Here is a 25,397-nt window from a genome sequence, read left to right as displayed (position 1 = left end):
GAAAGAGAATAAACCGGACTATCATGGGCACCTTAACGACCCAACATACGACACAGATAACATGAGCGGAGAGAAGGATGAGGAGGAGTTTCAGGGATCATTGCTCGAGGGCATCACCTTCCTAAAGGACGAGGGCCCAGGGCTTTTCGGCGAAGTCGTGAATTCCTGGTGGGATGAAGTTGAAGGGGAGAAGATTAACGAAGATGGCATGCCTTGGGAGCAAGGACGCAATGGGGAACCTATCGTGACTATAGTTCCAGATCTTATGGACGCGGGAATGACGAACTTGCCGGATTTCACGGTTGAGGAGGAAATCTCGAGGAGCAAATTAATCGCTCATTATAGTAAGCTACTTCCTTGGATTTCTTACGTTCTAGAGGAATGAAAGATAGATGTAATTTATGTATGATGAATGTTCATTTCATGAATTTATGATTGTTCATTTTTAGGAAGTATTATTATAGAAATGTATTTTAAACATTAAGTAATAATAATAATCTAAAAATAAATATGTGTTCTGGATACATGTTCTGAAGAATTGAAGTGGTAGTTCGAGATAAATCAGTTATGATAGGGAACAGATCACTTCAAGTAAGAGCTAAAACCCAAAAAATAATTAATCTCATCAGTTTTTCGTACATATCCCTCTTTTAAATTCTCTCCTCAATGATCTTCATCCGTAGAATCATCACTATCCAACTCCTTCCCCATCTCCAGTATCAATGGTCCTCTCTTCCTCTCCCCACTGGACTCATCACTCGACTCTGTCGAGCTCTCACTGGAGGAACTACAACTGCTGGAGCTCAAGGAGCTACTCGAGCTCGTATCAATATCAGAATCCGTTTCGGAGTCGCTCTCATCACTCCCCTCAGAACCCATCTCCATCTTGTTAAGCTGATTAACCACATCGTGAATCGAGTTCCCAATGATCAGATTCTGCTCCTCAGACCCTTCATCAATCCTCTCCTGTTGATTCTCCTCCTCGAGGACTGACCAGGCGGCTGTCTCCAGCTCCACCAGATCGAACCCCATGTCCTCTTTCTTCGGTAGCAGACCATCAAGAGCGTTGAACAGCGAGAGAATGAGGGAATCAGGCGCCTGCTGAATCCAGATGAGATAATCCCTGATGTACAATTGATTCAGGAGGTATCTAGGCTCGAAGGAGTTATTGAAGAGCTCGTGAATCTCGCAGAATCTCTTCAGTACCATCTTCTTACCCAGCTTCAGGATCTGTTTGACGTCCTCCAGGACCTTCATGGAGAGGTCCCAGTGGCGGTACAGGGGGTAGCACAAGGACCTTCTGATTGACGTTCTGATAACGTCTTCCAGGGAGGAATACGTCTGGAACCAGGAGAGAGTGGACGAGATTTTGTTGATGTCCCAGCTGCTCTCCGATGAATTCTCCCCTTGAGTCACTCGGTGGTTGTAGCACGAGGCGAAGAGGATGTCCACCAGACCGTAGAGCACCGCCTGCTTCTCCTCGTTGTCTAGGAGGTACTCCTTGTTGGGCAGCTCCTTCAGGATGTCTTTCTCATTATCGGTTAGGAGAATGGATTCTGGTGATGATTGGTACCACTGGGGAGAGAAGATAATGCTCGGTTTAGCAGTTTCTTCTACCTGAACCAGGTCTGCCATATAGTGGTCGTCACTAAAATGCGCTTTTTCATCGGCCTCTCGGAGGGATTTTCGCTGGGCTGCGGGGGTGGAGTCGGGGTGGGGGAGGTCGATGACGTCTCTCAACCAGCCAGACTGCGAGCCAGGATGAATAGATTATTTTGAGGATGGATTTAAACACTGAGAGAAATATCGGCATAATATCACAAAACTAATTTCTGGCGCCGAATGTCTCATCTCTTGAGGATAAATTTCTTGGAATAAAAATTCCGGATGTGTCAGACAATGTCAGATTTCGGTGAAGTGTTCATGACTTGAACATGAACAGTTCGTAATAAAGTGAGAATTTCTTGCAACAAGAAATCGGTTTTTTCGTGTCAGAAGATGAGAAAATGACTAAAAATATAAAAACCTTCAATTCAGTGAATCATGAATCAGAGACTTTCATATTGAATGAATAGAGAGTTTATGCAGAGGAAAACCTCCAGATATTAAAAGAATATAACCGTCGCTCAATCGCTTTGAGTTCGAAGGGAAGCAATATCTTCTTATCCTTCTGTCAAACTATTCACGTCTTTTAAGGAATATTATCTAATTTCGAAAAACGACGTGACTTTTTCGTTCAGTAACTTTCTCCTTAGCCCGAAGAACACCGATTTCTTGTCTGAAACCTACCATAAATTGATCAAACATGTATACGATGTTTTTCGGTCAAGTAATCATTCTTGTGATATTATGTCGATTTTTCTCTTAATGCAGGAGGGAAAAGTTAAAATAAGATTATTTAAAATCGTGAATTATTACGATAAGATGAGTTAATTCAACTCGAAGACAGTTTTTGATGAATGTCTTGGAGTTGAAGGGAGATACGGGGATTCTTATGACGAGATTTTGTGTAGAACGGATTTAGAGCTACAAAAAAGGTCCGTATGAACAGTACGTCATCTACATTCAATTCTGAGATATTTAATGAAAACTGAAGTCATGAGAAAATTACTTGTGTTTCTTCATCACTTCATTGCAGTGTTAGAAAAACAATAATTTTCATTGACATTTGAGTCAATTATAAAGAGAAAAAGACATGAAATTTTAAATTTCACCGTAAATTCAGTGAAATTCCAAATTTTTTTGAATTTTTTGGATTAAATTACACTGAATTTTCAATTGATTAAAAATTTTAACCTGAAATTTTCTGATTTCTAATAATTCTAATCAAATAATTGCCCTAAAATTGACAGTTTTCATCGATTTTTCCATAAATTTTTGAATTTTAAATTCTCACTGAAATTCCACTGAAATTTCAGTGGAATTAGAAAATAAAAAATGAAAAAAAATTGATGGGGTAAATAAATAAAGATGAGCTTACATCGAATGAAGTTAGAGCTCCAGAAACTTTATTCGCGAATCCATACTTCGGTTGTCCAGAGAGAATATTAGAAACCCCAGGAGCGACTGAAACCTGGGGAATGAACCAGTCGTCTCCATCGTCATCATCTCCTTGGTCTGGACCTTCGGAAAGAGGATCAACTCCATCTTCATGCTGGGCAGCTGGATTACCAATGACTTCGATTGTCGGAGCAACGTCTTTGTTCTTTTTGGGAGGAGCTAGAAGTGTCGTTATCATATCCAAATTCTCGAAGTGCTCTCCTTTATTCAATTTGGAGAATTTCAGGGTGAATGTTCCAGTGTCGCAGTCGTAAGACCCTTTGGAGTCGTCATTCTCAATGATTTTTCCGGGTAATTTCAGTCTGATGTAGTATATTCAATATATTCTTATTGATATTTTTTGCAAAAAAAAAATGAACGAATAAAAATTCCGTAACTTATCTGCGTTTTTTTCAATACAAATGTTCAATGGAAACTAATCAGCGTTTTTTCTTCTAATTTTTTTTAACGAAAAGAGAAGGAATTGAGTGAAAAACTTGGCGCAATAGAGAAGTTTTCATAAAAAGATGAAATTTTACTTATTTTTTTTATAAAATAGTTTCTATTGGAGATTTTCTAATAGTTTAAATTTTCTAATAAGCCAAAAACTAATAGTTTTGAATAGAAGTTCAATAAAAATCCAATGGAACCAATGAAACTTCTACACTTTATCTGCGCTTTTTTCAATACAAATGTTCAATAGAAAAAATTCAGTTTTTTTTCATTTTTTAATGAAAAAGGAAGAAATTGAGTGAAAAAACTTGCAACAATGCAAAAATTTGCATAAAAAGATGAAATTCTACTCATTTTTTACATAAAATAGTTTCTATTGGAACTTTTCTAATAGTTTAAATTTTCTAATAAGCCAAAAGCTAATAGTTTTTAATAGAAATTCAGTAGAAATCAAATGGAATTTTCCATAAAATCCTCTTGCTTTTTTTTTTAAAAGTTTTCGTTTGTGGAAATAACGGGTAGTGACGGGTAATGATGCTTGCAATTTTTTTTTTGTTGGAATCAATAACTGTAAACAAACTCACCGCAGATAATAGGGAGACGAGTGGAAGCGAAAATCATTTCCCTCGACATAAACTTCGGTATCTCTGATGTTAGCATAACGCGCGTAAATACTGATTGTCACCTCGTCATCATCTTGTTTTAATTCGAATCTGGGTGTCAACATGACGATGAGTTTTGTCTCATCAATAACAAAGCGACGAGGTAATGGCGTTTCACGTGGTATGGAGGTTCAACGGGGCATTGATCAAACTAACCTGACCCAGCTCTGGAGTTTTGGTAGCCAGGGGGGGGGGGGTTCGTAAACAGTATATTTATACATAGTGGTGCCCACGTGGGAGCCAGGAATGGCTGTTGCAGTCGATTTTAACAGCTAGTGGATTCTAATGTCAAGTTAAAATGACAGGTAATTAAATTTGTTTTGTAGAAGAAATTGGAAGAAATTCCGTGGGGTTTGATCTGGAATATCTAGAGATTGGTTGAATAAAATGGAACGAATTTAGTCTCATTTTCATGATATTTTTTCAACCTTAAAATGAGAGGTGACTTATCCCAATCGCATAATTTGTGCAAGAGATATTGAGAAATCAATAAGACTCTGTAGAAATTGATGAAAAAGTACATTTTAAAATTATGGAAAATTGATATAATGTTTAATTTTAAATGTCTCCAGATTGGTAGAGTGAAATTGGATGAATCAAACCTCATTTTCAAGCTTGAAAAAATATCTTGAAAATGAGAGTTGATTTATCCCAATCGCATAATTTGTGCAGGCGATATTAAGAAATCAATAAGATTCTGCAGAAATTGATGGAAACGTAAATGTTTTAATTATACAAAATTATTGTTGGGTTTAACTTCAAATATCTCGCGATTGGTGGAGTGAAATTAGATGAATAAAGACTCATTTTGAAGATTGAAAAAATATCTTGAAAATGAGAGGTGAGTGACTTAAATCGCATTATCTGGTCCTGGGATATTAGCAATTGAAAAAAACTCTACCTCTTTCCTCCCAAACTAATCATTCACGAACATTTCTTAAAATTGTTTCATCACTTTCAGGGAACGAGAAATGGATAAAAAAGAGGAAAATATCAATCTTCGAAGTCAACAATGAACCTGAGCCATCAGAAAGCAGATCGATCTTCCCTGAATCTCCTCAAAAAAGACGAAAACAGGAGAAGATCGAGAAATTCATTCCAGAAATTCCTCAACAATCAGCTCCTGCTTCCATCAATGACCTCAACGACGACTGTCTTGAACGGATCTTCAAGTGCCTTCCCTTGACATCTCGCCTAACAGTGAGAATAGTCTCCAAACGTTGGGAGAAAGCGTCTAAATTAGCCTGGAGCAACGTGAGAGCCCTGAATTTCTCGAAATCCCCACTGTGGAATGATTTGGATGAATTGCCCCCTGCCTTCAGGTCAAACACCCACATCGGGGCCATCCTGAAGCGTTGTGGGGGGTATCTCAGGGAATTAAAAATAGGGGATCCTTGCACTTACAAAATCCTGGGCCTCGTTGGAGAATATTGCGTCAATTTGTCTAGACTCGAAGTCTCGTTTGACAGGTATGGACAGAGGTTCACGACTTTATTCTCGAAAATGAATAAATTGGAGTATTTCGGGATGAAGAATCTCGGAAAGGATGTTTTTCAAGACTTCTGGGGGCATTCGATCAACAATTTGAGGGAAATTCATCTCTGCTCACAGCATTGCGAAGAGAATGGAACTGTGAGGCCTAGGATTTATTCCTCTGTGAGTTTTTTTATGAGTTAGTCTCCAATATCTTGAAATTGACTGAGCGGATTTCAACGATTTTTTTTTCATTTTCAAGGCATTTTTTCAAGGTTTAAAATGAGCGCTGAGTTATTCAAATCGCATTATTTGTGCAGGAGACATTAAGGAATCAATAAAACACCATAGAAGTTGATGAAAAAGTACATTTTAAAATTATGCAAAATTATTATGAACTTTAATTTTAAATATATCGAGATTGGCAGAGTGAAATTGTATGAATCATTTCATTTTCAAGATATTCTTTTATGCTTTAAAATGAGAGCTGAGTTATCCAAATCGCATTATTTGCCCAGGAGATATTGAGGAATCAGTCAGTCTCCATGGAAATTTCTGAAAAAATGAATTGCCAAATTATGCAATTCATTTAAATGACAATCAGATTCAATTTCTAATATCTCGAGATTGGCAGAGTGAAATTCAATGAATTAAGTCTCATTTTCAAGGTATTCTTCCAAGCTTTAAAATGAGCGCTGAGTTACTCAAATAGAACTGTTCATTCAAAAGATATTTGGAATTCAACAAATCCCTTTTCAAAAAATCTTCTTAAAAAACAAGAAATGAATTCTCAATAAACATCAGGTAAAAAACCGTTAACTTCCCAGAGTGGAATTTAACATTTTTTTTTATTTTCAAGATATTTTATCAAGCTTCAAAATGAAGCCAGATTTATCGTAATCGTATGAATGAATCCCAAGATATTTCACTGGCATGCAAAGCCTGGTAATCCTTTTTAAAAAGCTCCAATCCTACTTTGAATTTCATATTTAATGTTCTCCAGGGGCTGAAACAATTCACGAACCTCACAGCGATGACTTTGGAGGGATTCACCCTGGAGCCAGGGGTGATCAGGCTGATCAGTGCTAATCCTGACCTCACCTGCCTCTCCCTCGCGAACAGTCGTGCCAAGAATTTTTCTCCTCTCACTAAACTATTCAGTCTAGAGCACCTGAACCTCAGTAAAATCATCAACATCGGCGATGACTTCATCACTGCGCTGACGAACAACTCCAGAAACCTGAGGTATTTGAACCTCAATCGGTGCCCGGGGATCACCACTGGAGGACTGAGTAATCTGGGGAATTTGCCACATCTCGAAGAGCTTTTTCTCAATTCCTGCAGAATCACAGACGATGTTTTCAAGAGGCTACGGAGTCTCAAGAAGTTGGAGTGCGAAGATTGCTGGAGTGTCGATGATCCTGGGATCACCACACTCGTGAATAATTCCCCAAACCTGAGGTATTTGAACTTGGCTGGTACCAACGTCACTGAGAAGGTCCTCAAAACAGCATCTAGCGTCACCGGGAGGAGAAACAATTTCTGTCTCTGGGTAATTGTTGACAAAATTGTGAAGACAAAGTGGGAGAGGAGCGAAGATCATGGCAAATGCCATCTTTTAATCGTCGATGAAGCCAACAAAATAGATAATTTTGATAATGACGATCGATCACTGATGGAGATATACGAAGAGAGTCGTTTAATTACTAATCCCGAGTTGGAGAGACTCAACCAATTGCGTTATAATTATTAAGAAGAGAAAAATAACCGCAATAAACTTATTTTTTCTTATCTAATTGCGTTGATTAACTAGAAACAAATTGGAATAAATTTAGTTGTTTCAAAGAATACTTCATGTAAACAAATGTTTGAAAAGTTGAATTATTCAATTCAATTATTTAATTAGTTAATATTTATACAATTGTTTTGCAAAAGTGAAGACAAGGTGAGAGAAGAAGGAAGACTATGTTAAATGTCATCTTTTAATCGTCAATGAAGCCAACGAAATAAATGATTTCAATGATGATCATCAATAAATGATAGCGATATACGAAGAGAGACGTTTAATTACTAATCCGGAGTTGGACGGACTCAATCAATTGCGGCATAATTATTAACAAGAGAAAAATAATCCCAATAAACTTATTTTTTTAATCTAATTGCGTTGATTAATTGAAAAATTAATTAAGAAAAGAATCGACATCAATTTGGTTGTTTCAAAGGATTGATACTTTGTGTGTTGTAATTATTAAAAAGAGAAAAATAACCGCAAGAAACTTATTTTTGAAATCTAATTCTGTTGATTAATCAAGAAATTAATTAAGAAAATAATTGGAATCAATTCGGTTGTTTCAATGAATTGATACTTTACGTGAAAACTTGAATCATCCTCATTCAATTATTTATTTATGTAATTATCTAATTATTTGATATTTAGATAATTATTTTATTAAAACGAAGACAAGATGGATGGTTTTGATGATGATCTTGATTTAATCAAGATGGTTTTGATCTTGTTCATCCTGAGCTGGAGAGACTCATACAATTGTGTTATAATTATTAAGAAGAGAATAATAACCACAATAAACCACAATAAACAATTTTTTTAACCTAATTGCGTTGATTATTCAAGAAACTAATTGAAATAAATTTGGTTGTTTCAAGGAATTGATACTTTACGTGAAAACTTGTATCATCCTCATTCAATGATTGAATTATGTAATTATCTAATTATTTGATATTTATTAGATAATTATTTTATTAAAACGAAGACAAGATAGATGATTTTGACGATGATCTTAATTTAATTATTAATCCTGAGTTGGAGAGACTCGATCAATTGCATTATATTGCATTATTATATTGCATTATATAGATGCATTATATTGCATCACCAATGAATTAATTTTTTTCATCCAACTGTGTTGATTAATTAGAAAGAAATTAAAATAGATTTGGAATAGAAATAGAATGTGTTGCCCCAAGGAATTGACATGGCCTAGACCAAGAAACCTCATTTCCAGCCCTCGAAAAAATTCTTTTATTCTATTATTCCATCAACATGTGTTTTATTCTTCTCTTATCACTGTTTCCTCCCAATCGTCTGAGAGAAAATCATAACTTTATCATTCAAAATCACTGAAAAAACGCGGATGGAACGAAGGGAAAAAGCCTGGTCTTCTCCAGCCGGGTCTGTCCCTTCTGCTCAGGGCATAGCTCAAAGCATATTTCTTAACACACGTATTCGCCCAGGCTGGAAACATCGTGGAATCCTCGATGAATATCTCGCTCTCGGGGTCACAATCCGCCTCAGTCTGCCCAGAACTCTTGTTCGCAGGTTCAGGATCCTCAGACACTTGGGCATCTCCGACAGATTCAGTTGCACTCGTCTCAGATTTCTCAACATTTCCATCGGAATCTGCTGACGTTTCAATAGACCCGGGGTCAGCTGTTATCTCGGGGTCATCAGTCCTCTGCGTTGATTCCACTTGATGAATGAAAGAACTCGGATGAATGAACGTCTCGTGGGAGCCCTCGAGGTCTCCAGGGCCTTCAGGGAAGACTAATCGAGGATTCTGGGACTGTTCTGATGGCTCCAGTATCGGCTCATTGCTTTCAGAGGCATCAGCAAATGCAAGCCGGTAGAGCATCTCGAATAATCTGGATTCAGGCGTCACTGTTGGCAGATCTTCTACTTCATCTTCATTAAGATCGTCCTCCGAATTATCATAAACGTCTCGGTAGTTGTAACTGCTGTCGTCGCTTTCAGACGACTGTTTGGAGAGTTGATCCTCTTCATCACGTTGATCCTCTTGTGGATGATGAACCTCATGATTGTCTTCATTTTCCCTGCTCTTTTTTTCATCATAAATCTCCAATTCCTTCGCAATGTGGAAGAAAGGATTGAAGAGTAACACGTGTGGATTGTCTCCAGGGGCAAATCCTCTGTCATCCTCATGACGTTCGTCAGACAACTGTTTGGAGACTTGATCGTCCCCTTGTTGATCATGAACCTCACGATTAACTTCATCTCTTTCGTTGTCTTCTAGTCTGGACTCCCCTGAGAAGTTTTCCCTGCTGTTTCTTTCCTCATCAATCTCCAATTCCTTCATAATGTGGAAGAAAGGATTGAGGAGTAACACGTGTGGATTGTCTCCAGGGGAAAATCCTCCGTCATTCTCGTCGCTTTCCTCAGACAACTGTTTGGAGACTTGATCATCCCCTTGTTGATCATAAACCTCATGATTATCTTCATCTCTTTCATTGTCTTCTACTCTGGACTCCTCTGAGAAGTTTTCTCGGCTGTTCCTTTCATCATAAACCTCCGATTCCTTTGCGACGTGGAAGAAAGGATTGAGGAACACGTGTAGATTGGCTCCTGGGGCAAATCCTCTATCATCCTCATGGCTTTCGACAGACATCTGTTTGGAGACTTGATCATCCCCTTGTGGATCATGAACCTCACGATTATCTTCATTTTCTTCGTTCTCTTCTACTCTGGATTCCTCGTTATTCTCCAATGCCTTCGCAATTTCCAAGAAAGGCTGGAATAAAGCATCTGAATTCTGATCAGTTTCCTGGAGATCTCCATTTCTGGAATTTTCCAACTCTCTTTTAAGCTCCTCTATCAATTGATCGTGTGGGAATGAGAAAGGACGCTCTGGGAAACGTATTTCCGAGTTTTGCGCAATTGACTCAGGGTCAAGGACGCTTGGAGATGACGTTGATAGCTCAGGGGTCAAGGGGTTGTCGGTAGTGTCTGATGAGGCTGGAGGATCAACCGGGTGGTCAACAGGTGGTGGGGACCAGTACGGCTGCTCGAAGTACTTCTGCGCAGTCATGAACCCCAAGAATCCGATGAATAAAATGAGCTCCAGGTAGATTATTATTTTTAGATACCTGAAGCAGGGGGACTTGGGGCCCTTTGTCACTAGGATCTCGAGTCTCTTCTCGAAGGAACCTTCCTCGAGGTCCACGTATTTAGTAGCTGAGGGGGAAGTTCAAAGATTCAATTAACTGAGTAATTAAATCAACGGGTTAATTAATTCTCAGTGGAAATTGAAAAAAGGGGGAGGGGTTTTGAGGGGCAATATCTCGAAACTGGCTGAGTGAAAATTGAAAAATCAGATCTTATTTTCGAGAATGAAAAAATATCCTTCAAATGAGATATGACTTGTTCGAATCGCACCGTTTGGTCCGGAGATATCGAGGGTTTGAGGTGATGATGATGATGGAAATATTAATGAATTAACTTACTGTTATCACACACTGTCATCTTCATGTTTCTTTGTTCACTGAGTGACGACTACGCGTCGTGGGGTTTTATAAGCAGTCGGGTGACAGTGGATTGACCTTTTGGGAAATCCGAGGGGTCACCAGATCAACAAACATCACAGATGTTTGTATTCATCGGACATTTATGGGAATTCAGCACTTTGTGTTCGATCGAAGTTGTGATTTCCATATGTAATGAGTTTTCATGATGATTGATTCATCTTGGAAATGAGTTTAAGGAGAAATGTCAAGAGACGTTTTCTCTGAAATTGTGTCTGCCATAATTTACTAAAGATCCACGATAATTTAATAGAATGAGAAACGCCAAAGTTTATGGATAAAACGAGTAAATAGAGGGTTGAAATCACTCACCGGCGTTGGATGAAAACAACAGCTTCGTTTTCACCTCTCCAACAAGCTACCTCGATTCCAATCTACGGTGATTACTCCTCTGGGATGCACTTTCACTGCCAAAACAACACACTCCACTCCCACAAAAAAAAAATAAACCAAAGAAATTCGCTCGAACCACAACAAATTGCCTCAACACCTCGGAACCACTACAACCCAACGGAAAAAAAATTGTGCCCCTCAATTTTACTCTCTTCCCCAAGAAAAATGACTCTGGAACCTCTTTGAATACTCCTCCAGCACTCGACACATATTCCAAATACCCCGGATTGAAACACTGAACACTACATTAGACCCTTCGAATCCCCAACAAACAACCGATTGTGAACAAACAAAGGCTGCCGGCCGGCATTTTCATTCACTCCCACCTCCGTCACCACAATAAGAAATCACAGTTCGTCCGATGTACCTCATCACCTCGATAAAAATCATTGTCACACCCCGAAATCACCACTAGACGCATCAACCGAGTCCTTTGTTTCGATTTCGTGTCCATTTGAACCCGATATCGACTAGTTCATCACCATCCCGCGTCCTCCACTTACCACGACCGCTAGATCGACGATTTTCGTGTGTTTATGCGGCACTCGACTCCCGATTCCCTCTCGCAAATCGAAACAAAGAATGGAATTCAACATGGCGTCGGCATGGAACGCATGCGCGTGCGCAGACCTGCTCTCCCGCGTCTGCTCATCTTCACGGAGTCATATGACTATTCGAATCTCCAAAAAGATGAAAAGTGAGGTGAAGTACACCTCCTTCACTCGTCAATATCTCCCAACCCAACGATCCGATTCCAATAAATCTGAATTCATTTTGAAGATTGAAAAATCTTCTTGAAAACGAAAAACAAAGTTTTTATTCCACTCTGCGGATCCCGACTTATTAACGTTCAAAAACCGTTCACCGAATGATATTCAACGTGTCGTCGACTTGGACTTGTCCCCATCAAACAGTTTTCTCTGGATCGGCTAATCCAACTGCACAAGCAATCATCACTGTGTCATAACTCTCATCACACCTGATCACACCACTCGCGTCCTCCACTCCCCACGACAGTGAGATCATTTACTTTCGTGTGTTTATGCGGCACACGACCCCCGATTGCCTCGCAAATGAAAACACCGAATGGATTCAACATGGCGTCGGCACGGAGCGCAAGCACATGCGCAGACCCACTCCACCGTGTCTGCGCATCTTCTCAGAGTCATCTGACTATTCGAATCTCCAAAAAGATGAAAAGTGAGGTGAATTACACCTCCTTCACTCGTCAATATCTCCCAACCCAACCATCCGATTCCAATAAATCTGTACTCATTTTGAAGATTAAAAAAATGTCTTGAAACTGAAATAAAAAAGTATTCATTCCACTCTGCGGATCGCGACTTATTAAAGTTTAAATAAGACCTATTTTCCTCATCTCCTCCCCGAATCATCTGGCCCTCGACTGGAGGCTGGAGCTGTGTTTTCCTAACCTTCAATAACTCACGTGTCTTCAAACCCTCACGTGTCCTTCACCTGCCGTTGTTTACCAAAATAATCTAAAAAATGTGAATTAATGGTCGAATATCTGCCTCAATCGGTGATAAACTCGTTCCGTTATAAAAAAACATTTCCTCGGAGTGAAAATCAGGGAAATTCCTCTGAAAGCCACATAAATCCCCAGAGATGGCATTCCGCAGTGGTTTACCGTCAGACCAGACCCCGAAGCACCTCTACCCCAAGAGCCTCGTCTTCTCGGTCTTCACAGCGGAGGACATAAAGAACCTCAGTGTCGTGAAGATCTGCACGCCCTTGTCCTTCAACGTCCTGGGGCACCCCCTCAGGGGAGGCCTGTACGACCCCTCCCTGGGGCCACTGAACGAACACTCTGACCCCTGTGGCACCTGCGGGGAGAACGTCTACACCTGCACCGGGCACTTTGGACACATTGAGCTCCCAGTGCTGGTGGTCAACCCCCTCTTCCACAAAGTCCTCTGCAGTCTCGTGAAATTGTCATGTCTGAACTGCTTCACCATTCAGATTCCTGCGCACGTCAAGCTCGTGCTGTCAGCGAAATTAAAACTGATTAATGAAGGATTTTACACTGACCTCGAGGGTCTGGAGCAAGAGGTTGCCTCGGTCCTGTCGGAGCCTGCAGTGGGCCAGGAGGCACAGGCCGAGCTGGTGCGCGAGGCCGTCGATGGTTACGTCAGGAACCTCCACGAGAGGAGGGCCTACGGGAAAATGTGCGAGGGCGAAGTCCAGGTGCACACGAAGAACGTTAATACTTTGTGGCAGATCCATGTGGAGTCTGTGGTGAAGATGCACAAGCCGGAGAAGGTCTGTCTTTACTGCAAGATACCCATCTCCAAGGTGTCCATTCTGAAGAATAGGATCATGATCTCTAAGGCTGCTATTTATGACGACGAGCACAGGGGGGTGGCCCAGAAGACCATGAGTGTTCTGCTTATGCCGGATCAGTCCAGGAAGTACATGAGACGCGTTTGGGATAATGATAGGGAGATCTTGAAGGTGAGCAGGGGAATTTTTGGATTAATTTATTTTTAGGGGAATTCATTTCCAATGTTTTTGGAGGTCGAGATTTTCTCTGGAAAATAAGCTCCTTTGGAAATTTGTTTAGCCGTTATAGTTGGGGTGTTTACTCGTTTCGAGTGAAAATGAAAATTTGTACAGGTAAGAAAATTCGGGAAAATATCGGAATTCGGGGTTAATCATATTTTTAGTACAGTTTTTTACATTTCTTTTGTAATTCTCTAAAATAAGTTCCATTTAAAAATTGTCTAGCCATTATAGTTTTTAAATTGTTTCAGTTGAAAATAAAAATTTTTCAAGTTGACAAAAATAGCAAAATTATAAAATTTATGGATTAATCTTATTTTTAAACCAGTCTTTTATAATCCTTTTGTAGGGCTTGATTATGTCGTGGAAATAAGTTCCTCTCAAAATTTGTTTAGCCATTATAGCTGGGAATTTTAGTTGTTTGAATTAGAAATAAAGTTGACAAAATTAGGAAAATTATAGAATTTATGGATTTATCTTATTTTTAATCCAGTTTTTTAATAATATTTTTCTGGAATTTTCTCATGGACATAAGCTCCTCTGGAAATTTGTTTAACCATTATAGCTAGGTTTTTCAATTATTTCGATTGAGAATAAAAATTTGTAAAGGTGACAACGTTAGGAAAATTATAGAATATACGGATTAATCTTATTTTTACTCCAACTTTTTTATAATCTTTTTCTAGCCTTTGATTTCCTCTTCGAAATATGTTCCTCTCAAAATTTATTTAGCCATTACAGTTAGACTTAAATTATTTCAATTGAAAATAAAAATTTGTAAAGTCGACAAAACTAGAAAAAGTATAGAATTTCTCGATAAATCTAATTTTTGCTCCCATTTTTAAAATAATTCATTTATAGCTCTTGATTTTCCCTTGGAAATAAGTTCCTCTCGAAATTTGTTTGGCCATTATAGTTCGGTCTTTTAATTAATTCAATTGAAAATGACAATTTGTAAATCGGAAAAATATAAAACTTATGGATTAATCTTATTTTCACTTCAGTTTTGTTTTATAGTCCTTTTGTAGCTCTTGATTTTCTCTTGAAAACAAGTTCCTCTCAAAATTTGTTTACCATTACAGTCGAATTTTTAAGTTGTTTCAATTGAAAATAAAAATTTGAAAAGATGTACAAAATTCCGAAAGCTATAGAATTGTTTAATAAAAAAAAATAACGAATCCCCTTGAATTACCTTCAGGTAATTGTTCCCTGCCTAGGGGTTCTCAAAACCGAGTACCCCGTGGATGTCTTCTACTTCGAGGTGATTCCAGTGCTCCCCCCAATAGTTCGCCCGGTGAACTTCCTCGACGGGCAATTAATGGAACACCCCCAGACGCAAGTCTACAAGCACATAATGCAGGACTGCCTGGTCCTCAGGAACATCATCCAAACGATCCAAGACGGTGACACCAGCCAACTCCCCGAAGAAGGGAAACTGGTCTTCGAGACTATTCGAGGGACGACTCCCCTGGAGAAACTCCACAACGCGTGGTCAGCCCTTCAGGGTAACGTGGACCACCTCATGGACAGGGACATGTCGAAGACAGCTGAATCGATGCTCTGTCAAGGCTTGAAACAGATCATCGAGAAGAAGGAAGGGGCGATAAGAATGCACATGATGGGAAAGCGTGTGAATTACGCGGCCAGATCAGTCATAACTCCAGACCCCAATCTGAACATCGATGAGATAGGAATTCCAGAGGCATTTGCTCTCAAGTTGACGTACCCCGTCCCCGTGACTCCGTGGAACGTCGCAGAAATGAGGGAATTGGTGATGAATGGTCCTGATCAGCATCCGGGGGCTGTGAAGATCGAGGGTGAGGACGGTTTCATCAGGAGAATCAATCCCAATGACAGGATCAGCAGGGAAGCCATTGCTAAGAGGCTTCTCACAGAGGGACACAAGAATGAAAAGTCCTTTCAAGGGGTCAAGATTGTGCACAGGCATCTACAGAATGGGGATATTATGCTGTTGAATCGACAGCCAACTCTCCATAAACCGTCTATTATGGCGCACAAGGCGAGGATTCTCAAAGGTAAGTGTTTTTATTTTTCGGAAAAAGTCAATGATTTATAGAGTTGGCTATAGAATTATCTATAGAAATGTCTATAGTCTGGGTTTTAAGTTTTCTAGGAAATTTTGGTACATTTCTCGTGGGAATTATATAGACGTGGAATATCATCTCGGGAAATATTTGAACAGCTAAAAGAATTTGTCTATAGAATTTCTGTAGACTGCCGTAGAAATTCTATATGAAATACTGTTATAAGCGTTACATGGGTTTTTTATTTTTCGGGGAAAGTCAGTTGTCTATAGAATTGGATATAGAATTATTTATAGCCTGTTTTAGTTATTTAGGAAATTTTGGAACATTTCTCGTGGGATATTGCAAGCCTATAGAATTGAATTTCTATAGAAACTGATGTAGAGAATTCTATGGACATGTTGATAACACATCGATGGGGTTCTGAAATATCATCTCGGGAATTATTCAAACATATAGAATAATTTTGTCTATAGAATTTCTATAGAATACCATAAAAAATCAATAGAAATTCTATTGCACATGATATCGTGTATGAATTATATAGATTTTTTTTATTGGGAATCGTGTAAGTCTATAAAAATTCATTTAGAAATTCTATAGCGTGTTCTCTTATGAATTCTCATATTCATAACTTGTGTACATAATTTTGAAAGGTGTTTTATAGAACATTAAGCATCTATTGGGTATAATTGTATCATTATTTTCTCCATAAATTCTATAGACGTTTATACTTTTACAAAAACCTCATAAATAATACTAGTTAATAGACTAGGGGGCTTCGCCCCCTGCTCGCTTCGCTCGCCAACCCCGGGGGGCTTCGCCCCCCCGCTCGCTTCGCTCGCTCCCCCCCAATCCAACTGTCAGCCCCCCCACCGCGTCTGACCCCGGGACACCCTCCTTCCTTCTAACCCCGCCCCCCGACCNCCTTTAGGCGTCGCTTGAATTTTTGCGTCGCCTGAATTTTGGCGTCGCCTGAATTTTTGCGTCGCCTGAATTGTCTTAAATTTTGCCCTTATTTTTTTATTATATAGAGAGAAATATATATAAAATCACCCTGTGACCTGTCAAGATTGGGTTGGCTTGAGTCACATCAGGTCACATCAGGTCGGTTGGGGTCACGTCGGCTCGGGTCACGTCGGGTCGACTCGGATCACGTCAGGTCGGCCCCAGGACCACATCAGTGTCGCCCCAGGGCCGCATCAGTGTCGCCCCAGGGTCGCATCAGTGTCGCTCCAGGGCCGCATCTGTCGCCACAGGGCCGAATCAGAAGTCGCCTGAATTTTGAGCGTCGCCTGAATTTTTGGGCTTATTTTTTTATATTATATAGAGAGAAATAATGCAGAACATTATACCCATGTCTATAGAATTTTCTATAGAGTAATTTTCATTGAATCTTGAAATTCAATTCTTATAGACATAATTTATGAACTCGTAACACGTCTATAGGACATTACGAACTTATCGAATTCTATAATATGAATTCAATAGGAATAATTCAATAGAAATAATGCAGAATCTTATACGCATGTCTATAGAATTTTCCATCTGATGAGTCTTCACATGAAAAATTCTATATCCCAAAATCATAATAAAGAAAAATCTCACCTAAACCTCATCTCCAATTTCCTCCCCAAAAGGTGAAAAAACCCTCCGCCTTCACTATTCAAACTGCAAAGCCTACAACGCCGACTTCGACGGTGACGAGATGAACGTTCACTTCCCCCAGAACGAGGTCTCCAGATCCGAGGGCTACTTCATCGCCAACGTCTCCAACCAGTACCTGGTCCCGAAGGACGGGACCCCCTTGGGGGGCCTCATCCAGGATCACGTCATCTCAGGGGTGCGTCTGACCGTCCGAGGAAAATTCCTCTCCAAGCAAGACTACATGCAACTGGTCTATGCAGGTCTCTACGACCACCGTGGGGACATTCAGATCCTCCCCCCAGCCATCATCAAACCCGTTCAACTCTGGTCGGGAAAGCAGGTGCTGTCCACGATCATCATCAACAGCATTCCCAGGGGAAAAGCTAGGATAAACTTGACAGCTGGTGCTAAAATCCCAGCGAAATCCTGGGAGAGACAGCCACCGAGAAAATGGCGACAGGGAATTGAATTCACTGACCCCAAGACCATGTCCGAGGCTGAAGTCATCATCAGAAATGGAGAACTTCTGTCCGGAGTTCTTGATAAAACCCATTATGGAGCAACTCCCTACGGTCTCATCCACTGCATGTACGAGTTGTACGGTGGCCCCTGTTCCTCGAAGGTCCTCAGTGCCTTTGGGAAAGTCTTCCAGTCGCACCTTCAACTCTGCGGCTTCACCCTCGGCATCGAAGACATCCTGGTCCTCCCAAAGAGCGACAATAAACGAAAAGAGATCATCGAGAGGTGCAGGAAGATCGGTGATGATATCCAGAAAACAGCACTGGAACTGCCTGAGGACACTCCACGCGATGTTGTCCTCAAGAAGATGGAGGAGAACAACTGGAGGAACAAGAGGTTCCGAGGGCTGATTGACAGAAAGTACAAGACAGCTTTGGATCCCTTCACCAACGAGATCAACAAGACTTGTCTCCCTGCGGGGCTGAGGAAGAAGTTTCCAGAGAATAATCTTCAGCTGATGGTGACTTCGGGGGCGAAGGGATCCACCGTCAACACCATGCAGATCTCCTGTCTTCTAGGGCAGATTGAACTCGAGGGGAAAAGACCGCCCCTGATGATCAGTGGAAAGTCTCTCCCTAGTTTTCCACCTTACGACTCGTCCCCCAGGGCTGGGGGGTTCATTGATGGAAGATTTATGACTGGAATTCAGCCTCAGGAGTTCTTCTTTCATTGCATGGCAGGGCGTGAGGGGCTGATTGATACAGCTGTGAAGACGAGCAGGTCTGGATACCTTCAGAGGTGCCTGATCAAGCATCTTGAAGGACTGACGGTTGGCTATGACTCCACAGTGAGAGACTCTGACGGCAGTCTTGTGCAGATGTACTACGGAGAGGATGGCCTGGACATACCGAACTCCAGGTTCTTGAGGAAGGAGCAGATGGAGTTCCTGGTGGAGAACAGAGGGGCTATTGTCGACGAGAGGCTCGTGGAGAGTCTCAAGGAAACGAGTGATACCAAGAATATTCAGAAGATGGGGAAGAGGTTGAGGAAGTGGAAGAGCAAGCATGGAGATGTGTTGAGAAAGTCCAGGGAAAGTGGGTTTACCATTTTCACGAAGGAGAATGGATCTAATAGCGCAAAAGGGAATATTATTGATGGCACTGTTGGGAGGAGCAAGGGGTCACTGTCACTGGTCAAGAAGTGGGTTCGAGCTGATGGGGAGGTCAAGAAGTCTTTCAATGATAAAGTTGTCAGGTGGGTTACATGTTTTACTCGTTCTTCGGTGATTTGTGTGTGGGGAAATTCTATCGAATTGTGTAAATTTTTTTACATGGCTATAGGATCATCTATAGCGTTTTTTTTAGATTTTTGGGGATATGGCTGGCTGTATATTGCAAGGCGATCGAATTTATTTTCTATAGACATGTCCATAAATTCTGCGACTCTATAGTGTGATTTTATCTATAGAATTTACGTAATGGAAATTCTACAGAAAATACTACTATAGAGTGGTACATAATTTTTTATAGAGTTCTACTACAGAATCATAACACTCAATTCTCATTGTCAGACATAATTTCTGAGATCATTTTGACATGTTTTTATCATTTTTTACATCTCTATAGGATTGTCTATAGCATTCTTTAGATTTCTAGAACTTTTCGGGATATGCTTGGTGGGACATTGCAAGGTTTATAGAATACATTTTCAATACAATGTGTGATATAAATAATTCTATAGACATGTCCATGACTTATGTGAATCGATAGTGAATTTTGCTATAGAATTGCTATATGATTTTGCTATAGAATCATAAGGCTCGATTCTCTTTGCCAGATATAATTTTTGAATTTGTAACACCCACATAAATTTTTTAGTGAGCTATAGAATTCTACAGTATTCGATAGTCTTTTCTATAGAAATCATTTCTTCATAGAATCTCAAAAAAATCAACTCTTGAGTGATCCCTCCTCCAGAATTCCAATTAAAATTCCAGAATTAAATTCTATAGACCCCCGTTTATCATTTATAGATGCCCAGAGCCCTTGACCTCGAAATACCGTCAAGACCTGGAGTTCGGGGTTCTCACCGAGCACCTCGAGGAGCTCATGGACGGCTACCTGAGGACCCCAAGGTCCTACGGCCCCCCAGTCACCAGGGACGAAATTCGTGACATGCTCTCCTGCAAAGTCATGAAGACCCTGTGTCCCCCTGGTGAGGCAGTTGGTCTTCTCGCTGCTCAGTCCATCGGTGAACCCTCCACCCAGATGACCCTCAACACCTTCCACTTCGCGGGTCGTGGTGAGATGAACGTGACCCTGGGTATCCCCAGACTCCGGGAGATCCTCATGATGGCGTCGAAGAACATCAAGACCCCCAGTATGGAGATCCCTTTCAGGAGGGATCTGAAGAATCTCACGAGACAGTCCAACAAATTGAAATTAAAACTGACGAGATGTGTCTTGTCTGACGTCGTGAGGTCCATAAAAATCGACAGGAAGATGGAAACGTATCCCAATAGACAACTGGAGTACGCATTGACAATTCAGTATCTTCCTCACAAAAACTACAAGCACGAGTTCAATGTCACGTCCAGGGAGGTCGTTGAAAAAACTGAGACCCTCTTCTTTAAGCAGATGTTCAGGGAAATAAAGAAGGTGGCGAAGGTCTCGGGAACTCTGCTCCACGTGGAGGAGGAGAAGAGGAAGAATACAGCACAGGAGGACTCGATGCTGGACGAGGCTGACGATGGAGAACCAGTTAGCAGGAAGATTAAACAGGACTTTGGGGAGGAGCATGAGTCTTCCGACGAGGATGAAGCCCCCGAGGATGAGGATGCCACTGCAGCCAGGAGCAAGTCCAGGCATCAGGAGAACCGGGAGTACGATGATCCTGAGGAGGACGAGGTCATTAATGATGACGAGGACGAGGCTGAGGATGAAGAGAGGAAACCTGACGTCCTTGAAGATGACGTCGAGGAGGTGAACGAGGAGATTGATCTTGCGGATCAGGCGGCTGCTGATCAGAGGAAAATAGACGTTGCTAATATGTACAGTTATGCTGTGGAGTATGACTTTGACGCGGGAAAGTATCTCTGGTGCAAATTCAGGTTCTGGCTGCCTCTGAGGATGATTAAGATTGATTTGCCGACGATCCTGAAGAATGTCGCGGGGAAGGTGGTGCTTTGGGAGACACCTTCCATCAAGAAGGCTTTCACCTTTCCCAATGCCAAGGGGGAGACTGTTCTCAAGACCGATGGGATCAATATTGTGGAGATGTTCAAGTATGATAAGGTCTTGGACATTAGGAGGCTGTACTCTAATGACATCTGGGGGATCTCTCAGACTTATGGGATTGAGGCTGCTAATAGGGTCATCGTGAAGGAGGTGAAGGATGTCTTCAAGATGTATGGAATCACTGTTGACCCCAGGCATCTGTCACTTATTGCTGATTATATGACTTTCGATGGGAGCTTTCAGCCGATGAGCAGGAAGGGCATGGAGAACTCGGCTTCGCCACTCCAGCAGATGAGTTTTGAGAGCTCGTTGACGTTCTTGAAGAGTGCTACTTTGCAAGGTATTTTTTATTCAGGATATTTTAACTGTTTGACTTGTCATCTTTTTTCTCTTTTTTGTTTATCCATTTTTTGAAGATGTTGAGGAGTTGAATGAGTGCATTTTAATGGGTTAAAAATAATTTTTAATGGGATAATAAATTTTTGAAAATGAAAAAAATTGGGAATTAAAATTTAAAGAGCTGTAAATTAAATTATCTTGATTCGTATTTTTAAATGGTTAAATGGAATAATTTACGCCCGATTCAGACAACTTTCACTTGTGGAAACTCTTTAAAAATACTCCATAAATACATCTTTATTATTACAAATGAAGATAATACAGGTAAACACATAATTCTGAATTTCAAGAATAAATTACCATTCAAGAAAGTGAGGAATTTTACTCGGGTAATCTAGAGATGTTGAAGATTAAAGGGCCACGAATTATAAAATGATCTTAAAATTCATGTTTTTAAATTTTGTATGGTCAAATGGAATAATTTATGCCTCGGTGAGATCATCAGAGAAGCATTTCGTTGATTCAGACAACTTTCACTTGTGAAAATTCTTACAAAATACTCCATAAAAACATTTTTATCATTACGAATCAAGATAATGAAAGTAAACACATCATTCTGAACTTCATGGATACATTATCATGTCTGGAACATCGCAGACGAGTTTGACAGACTGAAATTAATCATTCGTGAATGAATTGTCAGGTAAACGAGATGACTTAACGTCTCCATCGAGTCGTTTGATGCTCGGGCAACCGTGTAGAACTGGCACTGGAGCCTTCGACGTCTACCTGAAGATGTCCTCTGCGATGAAACCAGTGAAATCATCCCTTTAAGTAGGTATCACTGACGTATTCGTTATGACAATTGTATATTTCCCCGTATTTTATAGATTTTATAATAATAAATGATTGGAAGACAGTCGTGTGAATTTATTCACCTAATTCATCGTGTATATTTCAAAAGGCCAAGTACATCAATCAAGTCAGATACAAACGAATGGAAAAAATGTAGCGAATTAAAGTTGCTACTGTTTAAACTCATGTTCACAGTCTTTTCTATCGTGAAAACATCTCAAATTCCGTGTCCGAGAAGAGTACACAATAGAATATGTACAAAACATGGTAATGTTAATGCCGTGTATGATTTAATTGAACTATTATCAATTTTTTTCATTAATTATCTTCGATTTTAAACTTCTTTCGGTTTAAATATAACAGTTATAAGGCGTACAGTTTGTTTATTATGCGAGATTGGGTCTAATTCTTGTGCGCCTCAATACCGTCCTTGATTTTTTGAAGGCTGGCTCCAGTAAATTGGTGCACCTGTGAAAATAAAATGAAATAAATTGATTGATGGTGATTTTGGAGGGGTGTCGCTTGGAATCTCGGGGAGATGAGGAACATTTCATTCAGATCTTTTTTGTGGAGACAATTGAGACCTACAAAAAATGTTTAGGCTGAAATTGCAGTATTTGGCATCAATTTTGAGATATTTAGCAAAAATTAAAATCTGAAACATTATTTCAGAAAAAAAAAGTCAATTTCATTGCATTTTTTTTCAAAGACAGCGAAAATTTCATTCTGAATTTCAATTAGATCTGAACAAAGTCATTTTATTCCTTCAGTTTTTGGTAAACTTTTATTGTTTTTTTTTATTTTGCTACTTTTTTAAGGCTGGCTCCAGAAAATTAGTCCACCCAACGATAAAATGAAATAAATTGTTTGATGGTGATCTTGGGGGAGAGTATCTTGGAATCTAGGGGAGATTGGGAAAATTTCATTACGTTTTTTTTTGTGGAGAAAATTGAGACCCACAAAAAATGTTGAGACTGAAATTGCCGTATTTGGTTTCAATTCTGAGATATTTATCAAAAAATCAAAGTCTAAAAAATTACATTAGGAAAAAAAGTCAATTTCATCTTTTGTCAAAGACAGCGAAACTTTCATTCTAAATTTCAATCAGACCTGAAAAAAATCATTTCATTTCCTCGATTTCTGGTGAACTTTTATATTTTATTTTTGTTTATATTGCTATCTCCTTTATACCCAGAGATATTTGCCAAAACCTAATCTTTCCTGAAGTGAAATTGACGCATTCTGGTTGAAAACTCATAATTCTGATGAGTGAATAATTCTCGTTATCATTCACACTCACGGTTTTTCCATTCTTGATGAAGACGAACGTCGGCATACTGCCGATCTCATACTCAGTAGCAATTTCCTCGTTGTCGTCGACATCGACCTTGAGGAAAACGATATCTGGGAACTCCTTCGACAGCTCCTCAAACTGGGGAGCAATGACCTTGCATGGGCCGCACCAGGTGGCAAAGAAGTCGATGATGACGAGCTTGTCACCGGCTTCCTCTAGCCTCTTGATCAAGTCATTCTGTTTCATCGTAAATAATTAATGATTTTCCATTGTCCCCGGGTGATGACGATTAGTTTTAGTGTGAATGCAAGTGGGTAGATATTTTCCTCTGGCTACATGCACAAATTGAGGATGATAGATTGATGAATCAGTCATGCAATTGGTATACAATTCATCGGGAACATTCGAATTGCATTAATTATCTCCCGTCCAATATTTATCAGTCATCAATTAATCATCTCGAAATAGATAAACGCTCGTTAGGGAAAGTCAATTTTTAATTAAATTAAGAGAATTGGCATGACAGGATAATTCTGAAATGAAATTGAGGAAAAAGGGTGTGCTTTATTCACGAATATCTCCGGAGCAGATGGTACGATTTGGATGATTTTTCTTCATGTTGAAGATCGAAAAAACGTCTTTAAAATGAGCCCTAGCACATCGAAATTCACTCAGCCAATGCCGAAATATTTACAATTAAAAAAACCTTAATTTGAAAGAAGATAAGAGAAGATGTGGAAAAACAATAATCTTTATTCTTGAATATCTCCAGAACAAATGATTTGATTCAGACGAATTTCTTCCCATTTCCAAGCTTAAAAAATGGGTTTTAAAATGAATTCTAATTAACCGAAATCGACTCAGCCAATCCCGAGATATTTATGATTAAAAAATCTTTAATTTGAAAGAAAATGAAAAAGATGAGAACACAATTTCAATTCTTGAATATCTCCAGAACAAATGATTCGGAATAGAATACGAATTCAAAAAATCATCAAAATGGGGGTGATTCTCCTGGGAATCATCATCATCATCAATCGTTACGAATGAACAACCCAACCGATTGCTCACGTACAACTCACAAATCCGTCTGATAATCATGATCATCAAGGCCAGACACTTCTCCCGACAAAGAGAGAGTCATCGTCATTGTTTCATAACAAAGTGAGACAGACGAAAAAGACGCGCCCACAAATTCCGTAGCGATTACCAGCGCCACGGTGGTTGGGGCACGCCATTGAAGTCAAGTGGATCAAATATTTCTTTTTTTCCTTTACTCCCCTTTTTATGCCAACAATTGTCCGATATTCACGCGCTATTCCCCGGACGATTAATGATAACGATGATGTGTCCATTATTCCGGGGAATCTCGTCACGGGCGCCAGAGGAATTATCAATCACGTGTGCCACATTTTTTTTTATCAACAAGTACATGAGTTGAATAAATGAATAATGATGTAAATGAATAAAAATTGATGATGAAAATTGGAGAAGTTGAGTTGGAAATCGGGTACTTACTTTGTTCTCGATGATGACGACCATTTTGGAGTTGATTATCAACGGAAAAGTGAAGATTGTTGGAGTAAGAAATGTTCTCGTCAATACTTGTCGACAAACTGGAGTAAAAATCACCGGTTCGGGGGGAATC

The 25,397-nt window shown here is 39.8% G+C and overlaps 5 protein-coding genes across 6 annotated transcripts; 2 read left to right on the top strand and 3 right to left on the bottom strand.

The window, feature by feature from the left end:
• Positions 1-487: 487 nt before the first annotated feature.
• On the bottom strand, positions 488-4,288 carry LOC107045227 (protein SHQ1 homolog). Its single transcript, XM_015267415.1, has 3 exons — positions 4,077-4,288; positions 2,981-3,362; positions 488-1,749 (listed from the first exon to the last, which is right to left on the bottom strand). Exons 1-3 carry the CDS (start codon positions 4,217-4,219, stop codon positions 664-666), a joined length of 1,611 nt encoding a protein of 536 aa, XP_015122901.1. The 5' UTR covers positions 4,220-4,288; the 3' UTR covers positions 488-663.
• A 94-nt stretch (positions 4,289-4,382) lies between these two features.
• Positions 4,383-7,786, top strand: LOC107045239 (F-box/LRR-repeat protein 2). Of its 2 annotated transcripts, none has more exons than XM_015267429.1 (3): positions 4,383-4,459; positions 5,116-5,810; positions 6,631-7,786. In XM_015267429.1, exons 1-3 carry the CDS (start codon positions 4,453-4,455, stop codon positions 7,378-7,380), a joined length of 1,452 nt encoding a protein of 483 aa, XP_015122915.1. In that variant the 5' UTR covers positions 4,383-4,452; the 3' UTR covers positions 7,381-7,786. The 2 variants fall into 2 exon arrangements, with proteins under 2 accessions (XP_015122915.1, XP_015122916.1); XM_015267430.1 differs by lacking the exon at positions 4,383-4,459 and adding an exon at positions 4,878-4,995.
• Positions 7,787-8,016: 230 nt separating this feature from the next.
• Positions 8,017-10,912, bottom strand: LOC107045238 (dentin sialophosphoprotein). Its single transcript, XM_015267428.2, has 2 exons — positions 10,884-10,912; positions 8,017-10,614 (listed from the first exon to the last, which is right to left on the bottom strand). Exons 1-2 carry the CDS (start codon positions 10,906-10,908, stop codon positions 8,753-8,755), a joined length of 1,887 nt encoding a protein of 628 aa, XP_015122914.1. The 5' UTR covers positions 10,909-10,912; the 3' UTR covers positions 8,017-8,752.
• A 1,894-nt stretch (positions 10,913-12,806) lies between these two features.
• Positions 12,807-22,917, top strand: LOC107045234 (DNA-directed RNA polymerase I subunit RPA1). Its single transcript, XM_015267423.2, has 5 exons — positions 12,807-13,826; positions 15,073-15,910; positions 17,560-19,279; positions 20,058-21,601; positions 22,304-22,917. The coding sequence occupies exons 1-5, from the start codon at positions 12,981-12,983 to the stop codon at positions 22,432-22,434; spliced, it is 5,079 nt and encodes a 1,692-aa protein (XP_015122909.1). The 5' UTR covers positions 12,807-12,980; the 3' UTR covers positions 22,435-22,917.
• On the bottom strand, positions 22,526-25,395 carry LOC107045237 (thioredoxin-2). Its single transcript, XM_015267427.2, has 3 exons — positions 25,268-25,395; positions 23,756-23,986; positions 22,526-22,923 (listed from the first exon to the last, which is right to left on the bottom strand). The coding sequence occupies exons 1-3, from the start codon at positions 25,289-25,291 to the stop codon at positions 22,858-22,860; spliced, it is 321 nt and encodes a 106-aa protein (XP_015122913.1). The 5' UTR covers positions 25,292-25,395; the 3' UTR covers positions 22,526-22,857.
• Between the last annotated feature and the right edge of the window lie 2 nt (positions 25,396-25,397).

Source organism: Diachasma alloeum, unplaced genomic scaffold (assembly GCF_001412515.2).
Source record: "Diachasma alloeum isolate Michigan unplaced genomic scaffold, Dall2.0 Dall_scaffold_00891, whole genome shotgun sequence".
NCBI lineage: Eukaryota > Metazoa > Arthropoda > Insecta > Hymenoptera > Braconidae > Diachasma > Diachasma alloeum.
The sequence above is the reverse complement of the archived record's forward strand: the minus strand, read 5'-3'. Positions and strand labels throughout refer to the sequence as shown.